Consider the following 12,303-nt stretch of genomic DNA (forward strand, 5'->3'; position numbering starts at 1 on the left):
GAGTTAAAATATCTCACATGGAAAGTGGTCATGCTGTTGGCCCTGGCCTGGGCCAGGCGCGTGTCAGAATTGGCGGCTTTATCCTGAAAAAGCCCTTATCTGATTTTCCATTCGGACAGGGCGGAATTGAGGACTCGTCCTCAGTTTCTCCCCAAGGTGGTTTCAGCGTCTCACCTGAACCAACCTATTGGTGGTGCCTGCGGCTACTAGGGACTTGGAGGCCTCCAAGTTGCTAGACGTTGTCAGTGCCCTGAAAATATATGTTTCCAGGACGGCTGGAGTCAGGAAATCTGACTCGCTGTTTATCCTGTGTGCACCCAACAAGCTGGGTGCTCCTGCTTCTAAGCAGACTATTGCTCGTTGGATTTGTAGTACAATTCAGCTTGCATATTCTGTGGCAGGCCTGCCACAGCCAAAAATCTGTAAATGCCCACTCCACAAGGAAGGTGGGCTCATCTTGGGCGGCTGCCCGAGGGGTCTCGGCTTTACAACTTTGCCGAGCAGCTACTTGGTCAGGAGCAAATACGTTTGTAAAATTCTACAAAATTGATATCCTGGCTGAGGAGGACCTGGAGTTCTCTCATTTGGTGCTGCAGAGTCATCCGCACTCTCCCGCCCGTTTGGGAGCTTTGGTATAATCCCCATGGTCCTTACGGAGTCCCCAGCATCCACTTAGGACGTTAGAGAAAATAAGAATTTACTTACCGATAATTCTATTTCTCATAGTCCGTAGTGGATGCTGGGCGCCCATCCCAAGTGCGGATTGTCTGCAATACTTGTACATAGTTATTGTTACAAAAATCGGGTTATTATTGTTGTGAGCCATCTTTCAGAGGCTCCTCTGTTATCATGCTGTTAACTGGGTTCAGATCACAGGTTATACGGTGTGATTGGTGTGGCTGGTATGAGTCTTACCCGGGATTCAAAATCCTTCCTTATTGTGTACGCTAGTCCGGGCACAGTATCCTAACTGAGGCTTGGAGGAGGGTCATAGGGGGAGGAGCCAGTGCACACCAGATAGTCCTAAAGCTTTCTTTAGATGTGCCCAGTCTCCTGCGGAGCCGCTATTCCCCATGGTCCTTACGGAGTCCCCAGCATCCACTACGGACTATGAGAAATAGAATTATCGGTAAGTAAATTCTTATTTTTGCTGCTCTTGGGGGCTAATTTGTGAATAATCCTTAAGACTAGTGCAAGAAACTGCTATAAAATGTGGATTCCCAATTGTAGGGCAGAAGAACAGTATTACTTCAGAGCCGGTACCCCAAGGGTGTAGTAATGCACTGGGAAAACAAAGATCACATGGATTAGAAGGCAAATAAAATGTATAAAATGAAATTGCAGTGGGTCTGTGCAGTGTGGCTGACAATATGTTTATATAATAAAGTTAGACCACTACATTCAGAAGGAGCCCAACATTAATATCTAAATGTGGTGTTTGATGATCACACTGCTAACTGGAAAATGTGTATAATAGCTCCCAGATCGATGGTACTTTTATCTCTCTCTGGTGAACTGACACTTCTTGACAAAGGGGAAAGGGTTCCCTGGAACACGTTGAAGCCGTTACTTTCATGACTAGTGGCTGTGTCTGAGAGGTACCTGGAAGAATGAGGACTGTCTTACCATCTGCACTGCTATTTCCATGTCTGCTGCCAGGACGCGTGTGAGTCCGCTTCTACAAAGATCCTTCCTTCGGTATTCGGCACTTGCCCCAGTATCTTTTTTCTGTGTTTTCATATTGTGGACTATTTTTTAAATATTTGTTTCACCATTGTGGACTGTCATGTGTTGTGGAATTATCATACATTAAAAATACCTTTTGAAGTTTTACCTGATGTGTGATATAAAGCCATCTGTGAGGATTAAAAGAAACCTTTACGTGCATGCGAGACAGAACATACATGTAAAGTCTCCAGTGTATGGCCAAGTACAGTAGGAACGCTTTTTCCATTGAAAGATACCTTTATGTGTACTCGAGAAAGACATGGTATGTACTGTAAGTGTCAGTTACCACACAGCCACCAAACTCGGGCGCCATTACATCCGGCCCATTGTATCAGTTATCTAAATGGTAATTTGGACTCTAAGGCCAGGTAAACACGTAAACAATATCAGCACGATTTGTCATATTGGAATGGTAGATTGTACATATCGTTTAGTGTGTTTGCACGATTGCACGCTCCAGAGGCTAGCGTAAGCAATCTTTTGGTTGAGCTAACTGCTTCTCACTAGTGTGATTCCATGCGGCGGTTGCGTTGTGCTGGTCTTGGGGGATCCTGTGCTCTGGACTTGAATCTTAGTATTGCTAGGGACCTAAGGTCACCTGGCCGTGGTAGGTGGGACCATATTTTATAGCCAAAAATTATGCTAAGAACCTCAATTTTACTGCATGTTAAATTGCAGAGTTTTTTTTTATAATTGTTGTAATTGCCAGTATTTTCATGGTAATATTCAATTCAATTGATTATCGTGCCCAATCTCCTGTCTAAAGTGACGGGAGATTGTGGGGGTAATATTCAATTGTATTTTTTTTTTTTTTTTTGCTGATCTCGCCCATAGAGGTCGGGTTTAGCCGCGTAAAGCAGCTAAACCCAACAAAAGTGCTGGGTGCGATCGCAAAAACTGCCATTTGGGCACCCATACTTTTCACGGATTTCAGTTCGCCACCCCCGGGGGGGTGAACTAAAATGTAGATGCTGGCAGCTTTTATGCCCAAACGGAAGTACAATTAAATGGCTCCATTTTGGCACCATATAGTGGCTGCCGGCGGAAAAACAATTGAATTCTGCCCTTAGTGTTTAGAGTGTGCACATGCATTCTCTATTTTTTTCTGTATGGCACTACAAGTCTCAGCATGATAGCACCTCTTATTATGCTTAAAATTAGGGTGTACAGAGACTTACAGTAAAATTAGTTTTAACAAAATTTTATTTTTATCATTTAAGTTGCGCAAATGACTAACAAAGCATATGGAGATAACAATAAAATTAAATATTGTTCTGTTTCTGCTGTATTGAAAATGTTTATCCACAGTGTGCTGTGTGATTTTCATGGGTGTATATTAATAGCGCTGCCTTGTGTATTCCAGCAAAGGGCACTTAAGGAAGAGAATTATACCCACAGTTCTACAAGCGTTGCTCAGCTTTACAGTGTCAAAGAGAGAGAAGAGCAGCTCAGCAAGGAGGTGAAATGGCAGCAAGAACTCCTGCAGCAGCAGAAGGAACATTTTAACGATCTGATGCTGCAGGTAATTGCACTGTAATATATCACAGTAATGTTTTGTGTCTGCTCTGTAGACTTTTTCAAAAGACTCTACCTATTGAAAGGTTCACATATCAGTAGAGAGACATGTTTGAAAGATAAAAATAGAATTACTCAGGGCCGATGGCCTGATGGGCTGGTCCGAACACACAGAGAGACCGAGGCTGGCCAAGCACTCTGCTCAGCTGCCCAGCTCACAAAGATGGCTGCACGCTCCACGTCCCGGCATTTTTTATGGCCACTCAGTATACAGAGACATGGGGGCGTGACTCGCGGCACATCCCTGTGAGCCGTGACCTTGCCCTTCTTTTTCGGCGCCACACTACAATGCCAGGGCTGTTAGCCCCAGTCCATCCCTGGAATTACTAAAATATATTTCATTACATATTATTACACTTTGAATATAACCTTTTGTAATGAAACTAAGAAAGAAAGTGGAGAAAAAGCAGATAAAACAAGGGAAGGATTTAACAAGGAAAAGGGGGTAAAGCTGCCCATACACCTAAAGATTTATTGTCAGATCTGGCTGGTTGGAACAAAATCTGGTAATGGATGGGAACAAATTACAATTGACCATTTGCTCCGAAAAGCCAGAAAAATGCTAAAAAGGGAGGTCAGACATATTGGTTAAATCAAATGGGTTTAACCATTTTGTCTGACTGACCATTTCTGTCTGTTTTTCAGTGTTTGGGAGCAAATGGTCAATTGTCATTTGTTTCCATCCATTACCAGGTTTTCATTCCAACCAGCCAGATTGGACAATAAATCTTTAGATGGCCATTTTAAGTCAGAGCTGACGAAACATGTTGGGTGTTCCCACTTTTCTGAAGTGTCGTCTTGCAGATGAATTCCAGCCTCCAGGAGTATTGGTGAAATTTGTGATATGCTCGATTCGCCTAACAATTGAGAAAGTTGTGGATGTAAAGATTACACAGAAAAGCCTAATCTATTCTATTCTAAAGCATTACCTTAGATTGTTATTGAAATTGAACTGTAATTACTACACTATGAGCAATGTCTGTTTTTAGAACTGTTGCTGGCTGAAGGATCCAACAGGAGGTGCTGCTTTTTATTTAAATATTATAATTTTATCACATGTATATTTGTAATTTAATAGTGCATTCAGGATTTGTTGTTTTTATTATATATATTTTATGTTCTGTGAAAAAGTGGAAGAGAAGGCGCCTACTAGTTGTAGTATTAGAAATGATGACGGTATATCAATAAAGGTGATAATTAAAGTAAAGGCGTGCTCATACCAAAGCTAAGTTAAAGAGGTGCTTGTCTGAGGGTCTTTGAAAACAACATTACTTGCTCAAAATCTGTATAGTTGTCATCTCTGCATAGTCTTTAAACAGAAAAATTAAAAGAATATCACGTAGTAACTTTTAATAACACATGTACACAATACTGTGCAAAAGTTTTAGGCAGGTGTGGGAAAAAATGGTGCAAATTAAGGGTGGTATTTAAATGATATATCAAGCCCAATCTCCTTTCTAAATTGATCCCCGTTATCGCACATATTGCGCCCATAGTAATCAGGTTTAGCTGCGTAAAGGGTCGGGCACCCTCGCTAACCCCGGGGGAGGGGGGGGGAGGTGAGCTAACATGATTATACCACGCTTGTCAGCAGAAACAGAACGTGTGTGGAAGGTGGTGAAAAGAATTGAATACCGCCCTAAGAATGCTTTCAAAAATAGAAGTGTTAATAGTTTGCATTTTATTAATTGATAAAAGTAAAGTGATTGAACAGAAGAGAAATCTAAATCAAATCAATATTTGGTGTGTCAACCCTTTACCTTCAAAACAGCATCAATTCTTCTAGGTACACTTACACACAGTTTTTGAAGGAACTCGAAAGAGAGGTTGTTCCAAACATCTTAGAGAACTAACCACAGATCTTCTGTGGATGTAGGCTTGCTTAAATCCTTCTGTCTCTTCATGTAATCTCAGACAGACTTGATGTTGAGATCAGGGCTCTGTGGGGGTCATATCATCACTTCCTGGACTCCTTGTTCCTCTTTACACTGAAGATAGTTCTTAATGATATTAGCTGTATGTTTGGGGTCATTGTTCTGCTGCAGAATAAATTTGGAGCAATCAGACGCCTCTCTGATGGTATTGCATAATTAATAAGTACTGATAAAGCTAAATATTTATCGTATATAAAACACTTTAAGAGGTCTAAGAACACTGTACGCTATCTACGTAAGAAGTACCGTAAGGGTACGCCAGTTGCGTAACGATCGCTCAACCGTAGTCGAGACGCTCAAGCGTCACGTTCGCTTACGGCCCAGAGATCACAGGCAGGCACGCTATTGGCTGCCGACTAACGTAATGATTCGCTATAGCGTAGCGGACGCTTGGGACCACGAGATCTCCAGCGGTGCAGACGCTTACGACGTTAAACCTTTATATCTATACCATTAACAACGAAATATACAGTAAACCTTAGTGTGGTGATAGAGTGTAAATGCAACCTGGTGTAACCTGATTAACTACAAAGCTGCTTGGGCGTCACCGACGCTCAGGGAATACTTAACACTATAAGAAATACACAGATACCTGGGCTTAGGGTCCAAAACCTATTATATGTATTATGACTATTATACTTGCAAAAGAATCACAGTACAAAGCATACACTACAATATAACATAGACTAACTAACCAGATAATTACACAGGAAATACCATACAATACAATACAATACAATCAAGGGAAAATAAGGGAAAAAGAGAGGAGAGAGAGATGGCTTACAATAACATCAAGACAATATGATTGCGGAGAAAACTTACGCACAAGGGGAAACGATCGCATGCGCCTCGATATCCAGCTCCCGATTATCAGCAATGAGAACCGTTGAAGAGAGTGAACTGGATACGGTCGGCCTGCCTATTTATGCCCCACACACAATACAATTCAATGGTCCCTACAATCTCATTGTTCATTGGACACAGGAATTCGGCTTCGCATTATAACAAAAGGTCATAGGTTGATTCATACAGGTGGGCTGTGACTGTTTCCAACTGTCCAGGTGGGTGGGATACTGGGTTTCCCGCCGCATGACTAAGTAAGAACAAATAATAGTAAATGGACATAAACTTCTTATGTCCATAACTATTCGCACGAGCGATTAATCCGCTCCAAACCAACACCGGAATATTGCTATTTAAATACTCTTCCGATGGGTACCAAACACTACTGTATGACCCCTGTTAGACCCTTCGTACAATACAAAGAGGGATCTCTCTGTTCAGGAACATGCTATGTTAACCAAACTTTCAGAATCTATCAAAGGGACCATGATCTACAAAATACATTATTAGTGAAAATATGTAACGAATGAGTCGCACGCTACGATTACATAAACTCTACCGTAAATACGCATACCGTGCGCCTGCGGGTGCCCGCGACTGTGAGTATGTGCACGTACGGGAGAGCGTACGCATGCGCAGCGCGGACCAGTATGAGGTGCAAATATGGCAGTGTGTATAGAGATATTTTTCTGACTTTGACAGTCCACCCTTTGGCAGTCAACAATAACTGCCACTTCCTAAAACATTTCAAAAGGAGAAAAATATATGTCAGGGGTTAATACATTTACATGGTTGGGTAGGGGAGGAGAGGAGAAGGTAGGAAAAAGGGTATGACCTAGTGAGATAGCAGAAGCATGTGTGTATGAATCCGTGCTTGGGGGTCATGTATCATCGTGCCGTACGTGTTTTAAATCAAGCTTCAAGGTATTGCGAAGTATACATTTGAATTCCTTCTTATCCCGTGGTACGGGTCTGTGGATGGGCTGTCAAACTTTACCGAGCTCTTTTCGGATTTTGGTTGCAACAAAATGGGGGAGCACATTTTAGTTGATGATACATGAATGGGGGAGATATGTGATTGCTGATATCTGTGCCTGTATTCCCTATCGACTATGTGTGTTATTACCTGAGGGTTGTAGAGATGAAGATAAAGAACACTTATGGAAAATGCAGTGGTATTCTATGTCAGGTTAATGTACATCTGTCGGTTGAAGTTTTGTTCGGTATCAGTTGAAAGTCGTCTTCTTTGCACTGTTTTGCCCATTAGGTGCGAGCAAAAAGCTTTGTCAATGCCATTAGATTTACAAAAAAAATGTTGGGCTAGCGTAAGTTTAAGAATTCTAGGGAAACTGGGGATCCATGGCAAACTTCATCAAATGTCCGTATCTACAGTGGTCAAAACTTCTTCTTTGGTCAATCCGTTGTCTGTATAGCGTCTCGTCAACTTCCTTGTCCAAGTGGGTCTTTTTATCTTGGAGAAAAAAAAAAAACAGAAAAACAGGTGAAAGAAACGGACCGTATAATCGCATTTTCATTACATCATTGTTTCTATTGTTGGGTCATAAATCAAATCCAGGTTAATTACAGTTTCCTCACTCCTCAAACTCATTACTCTTGTACTTTGTTTGCACTTCATTAAAGCCTGACCGCATCTAAATATCAAGCCAATTGATATGACAACACCTAAGATACATAGGAGAAACTTCCCAACATCCATTATGACTCCTTGAGCCCAGTCTCCTAAACCGGAGAACCAATTTCGCGGGTTCAACCATGACACCCAACCAGTCAGCTCATTACCTACAGCAGCAAGAGTGAGATTGTGTTTTCGGCGAAATTCCCACTTCAATTGGAGAATATCGTCCATCTTTTGGTCTATGACCTCGACCGGATCCTCGGTGCTATTCGTGATATACGTGCAACACTTCACGCCATACTGTGTTGCCAATGTAACACAATATCCGCCTGTCACTGCTGTGAGGTAATTAAGAACCATTCTATGCTGCACCAGTTCTGTTTTATAAGCTTGAAGTTCCCTTCCAGTATATCTAAACGTGTCATCATACATTTCAGTGATATTATCTAACAAATTTGCGAGCGCCGATATGTATTTATAATTCAGCACTCCTCTAGCGGTGCGGGTGAAATCTAACGCGATTAAGAATTGAATCCCGGTGGATTCACTTATCAGATCAGAGGCCGGATGCTCTGTCTTCTCTATCAGGTGCCTTTTAACAACGTGCTCGTAATGGGTGTGAGTATAAGGAGCTTGGGCACCACGGTGTATGTCTTTCATTTTGTCATGTGATACAGTCATTACTTCAGGCAGTACTTTTCCAATATAACACAATCCTTCAGAGTTTGGGGCAAGCCACTTGTACGCCTTTCTCCCGCATATGAAATATGCATCATCGGGGAGAACATATGGGACGGAGTAGGACATAACCATATTACACACCTTCCAGGTGAAATCTCCTGACCCTAATTCTTCCATCTGCTTAGTACACGTATCAGGTTGTACGATATGTGCACAGTATCCTGGTGATACTTCTCCAACTCTCGTAATCCTATTTCCTAAGGTGTACCTATACCGGAAAGATTTTCCTCTACTGGCTATGTGGCGTACAAGCTCTGTATCTGTAGGCATTCTATCTGCTCTATGCGAAAAGGTCATGGTGTGGTTACTCCATGACACTTCCCAATTTCCCGGCTTTCGGGATTGGAGATGTTGAAACATAATAGGGACCTATCCACGTGGTATTGGTGGAGCTTTAAACTAGGAGGACTGGAGATGTTAAACCTCCTGTCCACCGGTCTCCCACCACTTAACTCAAGTACCTCCCCTAACGTTAAAGGAAATGGTACTAGCCCTGATTTGCTATGACCCTGAGGTACTTGAGAGCATACCCAACAATCTGTTTTGTTTAACACATTACCCACTAAGGAGTGATAGTCACTCAATGGGTGCCGGTCCATATGGATATTAAAACTGGATTGGCATTTCTTAATGCACCCGTCCTCAATGACATTGTTACAGAGCCTACAGATACAGTTTTCTTCAGCCAACAATCCTTAAAAGAAAAATGTTTACAGATAACATGGCTGCTGGATCGTTTCCGGTACTCGCCTTTGCTTGGTGATTGGGTTGCTATTGGAAATTTACACCTCCGTCTCAGTCATCAGAACCTTTCTGGATCCTTTCTCGACCTCACTGGTACTCTCACCGAAACAGACTGCTCTGGTCAACATCAGGGTCAACATGAAAATCCATATCACAGTCTCTTGGGGCAAGTCCATCTTACAGGAGGAGAAAAGAAGAAATTTGTAAAGGGGGTATAAGAAAACAGTTTGTGGGGGAGAGAACTTGTTACGATAATAAGTTCTCTAGTCTTGTAGTTCTTCTTGTTCTGCTGTCATCTCAAAGGTGCTATCTCTCAGTCTTCCAAACGAACATTCTGGTGATGCAATATTCCTTCCTAACCAGCGATCTTTCTGTAAGGAGCAAAAATCTGGCATTACCATTGGTCCAACTGAGGGGTGACATACCATCTTTAAACCATGAAAACATGAGTGGGAAGAGCGAGAAAACGAAAAAAAAAAAAAAAGAGATAGAGAACAATTCATATGCATATATATTTTACATAACTCGACAAAAACCATCAATAGGAAAAGAGAAACAAAGCATTTTTAAAACATTGTCAGCATTAAGAAAACATTGTCAGATTATCAGGATGTCATATCTACGTGTCAAATGGTTTCCTTGAGCAGTCCCTCCCCACCAGCACCTGCATTACTCCACTGTCTGTATCTGGCCAGAATACATTGTGGCGGATAGGTCATGCTGGGGTTTGGTAGACTTCTGCAAGGACCAAGCGGATATGCAATGTTTGAATTCTTACCAATAATCGTCAGAGATGGGGATAGAAAAAGAAACATTTCACAGATACATTTACAACCTTTCACCCGGTCATTCCTGTGTCTTTAGTGAATGACCTCCCAATTTATTAACCGTTACCTCAGGCTTACCGTCAGTCCTAATGATCACCTTTTCCTGACTACATATCATGGGTGTGGCCCAAAATTCTTCCTATGTGATCCCTGATTATAATTGTGTGTGTTATAACTTTGCTCATTTCTTGGTCTAGGGGGTCTGACTTTATGTGGGTTATTACAGTTGCTGGCATAATGCCCTTCTCTTCTACAATTATAACAAATCCTTGGTTTCCTCCAAGAAGTGTCAATGACCTGAGGTCTTGGTTGATTTGATGCCTCCTCAAACGCTCAGATGCTCATCGCCATCAACCGTTCTCCCTGCGCTTCCCTGGTTCTTTGGATATTTCGGTCATGCTCGATAGCGGACTCTCTTAATGCCGCCACCGAGATACCTCTCCAATGTGGTATGGAAGTTTGTACCCTAATTTTTAGTGTGTCTTTTAAGTTGTTCATTAATACGGACACAGCTACCTCTCTGTGGTGTACATTAGTTTCAATGTCATCTATACCAGTGTACCTAGCCATATCCTGCAGAGCCCGGTGAAAATACTCTGATGCGGATTCACCTTCTTTTTGTTTTATTGTAAAGATTTTATTCCATTTTACTACTGTAGGAAAATATTCTTTCAACTGTAGATTGATTCTTTTTACATTATCTTGGTTATACTCGTTTGTTAGTGGCACTTCCTCATCTAGCTTACAATCAGCGATAAATTTCAATGAATCAACATCGGGGGGTAAACATGCCCTCAAAACTGTCCTCCAATCTTTGTTATTTGGCTCTGCAGTATGTCCTAGCACTCTAATGTATCTTTGACAAGCAACTAAGTCTTTCCTGGGATCAGGAAATTCAGACAGAATTGTTCTTAATTCTGTTCGGGAAAAGGGGCAGTACATGGCGATGTTCCTGACGGGGGTGACTCCTGAAGAGTCAGTTTTCCCATTTGGTACTGCAATTACCCTGACAGGATTAAGTCCAGTAACGTCATTCTGAATTGATTCTACAATATGAGGTACATTTGTTTGTGCGTAATGTATAATACCATACGTACCTGTGGACACGACCTCACCTGACCCTCCATTAGGGGGTTTGATTACAGTCTTTACCGATTGGGTCGCGTCCACCTGGATGTCTTGTGTGATGGCTTCTGGAAGAGGTGCCGACATCGTTCTGGGTTCACTTTCTTGTTGGTGTTCCTGAGGAAAGTTTAACATGGGGTGCGACTTGCATGGGTTAATAGTTGTACATTCAACAGTATTACAATTAGCATTGTTACATTTATTACACTTATTCTTATCATCTATACTACAGTTGCTAAGAGCGTTTTTATTGTTCACCCTTGTGCTTTTCTCCGCAACCATAATCCCCTCCATTGCCATGTCTCTCCTCTCAAGATGAAAGTTAGGTAAGTAAGTTACATTTCTCTGCATGTCACTTTCCTGTAGCCATATCTGCAAACAATCATCATTTTTAACTCGTTGTTTCCAGGATTTTATGAGACCGATCCTCCTCCTTAAATTATGCAACACCTCTGAGTCAAAACTACCTATCCCGGGAAATGGTGCCTTATCCCCCGCAGTCATTCGTGTCCATTCATCACAAAAGGTCTCAGTGTGGGGACCATACCTCCTCCACATTACTAACCGAGCAGACCCTCGGGATCTGCAAGCCTCTGGAGTCTGAATCCTGACCTCCGACCGTCTCTGTATTGTGCACTTGGCTGCCATTGTGGACCTTTCTAACACAGAAAAACTTCCTAAAATGCACCAAACACAGAACTTCGTTGGAAATCCTTAAAGCTCTTCCACTGAACTTCTTCTGCTCCGGGTATCTCCGGTCCGCCTTCTAGCAGACACGTGTAGCCGTTGCAGGCCCTATCTTTAGAGATTTTCCTGAGAAAATTCCCTTCCTTTTTCTTTACACAAATCACGCTTGCATGTGCTCCCTACAACACGTATGAGGGCAGGATATACGACCTCATATCACGTTGCGTTATTGGTCACACATACAACCGTGCGGTCCAATCGTACCACTTATAGACACTTGTTGCCCATAAATGGTAGGATCATTGGAGTCTCCCTACTGTGCTCCAAAACAGCCAGAGCGTAACACAACGAAAACTTTATCACACTCTGTTGCACGTTTTCACTTCAGGCCGTGCTCATAGATCACACAGATCACAAGGTCCACAAAGCGGGATTTAATACCGTTTTATCACATAGACCACAA

At 42.2% G+C, this 12,303-nt stretch overlaps 1 protein-coding gene across 2 annotated transcripts in view; it reads left to right on the forward strand.

Moving 5' to 3' along the window:
• LOC134909900 (cingulin-like protein 1) overlaps positions 1-12,303 on the forward strand; it is a 288,659-nt gene that overhangs the window by 158,604 nt on the left and 117,752 nt on the right. For both annotated transcript variants that reach the window (XM_063917267.1, XM_063917268.1), the window contains one exon: positions 3,092-3,250. In XM_063917267.1, the coding sequence (XP_063773337.1) occupies positions 3,092-3,250 (159 nt within the window). The remainder of the gene's footprint in view (positions 1-3,091; positions 3,251-12,303) is intronic.

This window comes from Pseudophryne corroboree, chromosome 4, assembly GCF_028390025.1.
Source record: "Pseudophryne corroboree isolate aPseCor3 chromosome 4, aPseCor3.hap2, whole genome shotgun sequence".
Lineage (NCBI taxonomy): Eukaryota > Metazoa > Chordata > Amphibia > Anura > Myobatrachidae > Pseudophryne > Pseudophryne corroboree.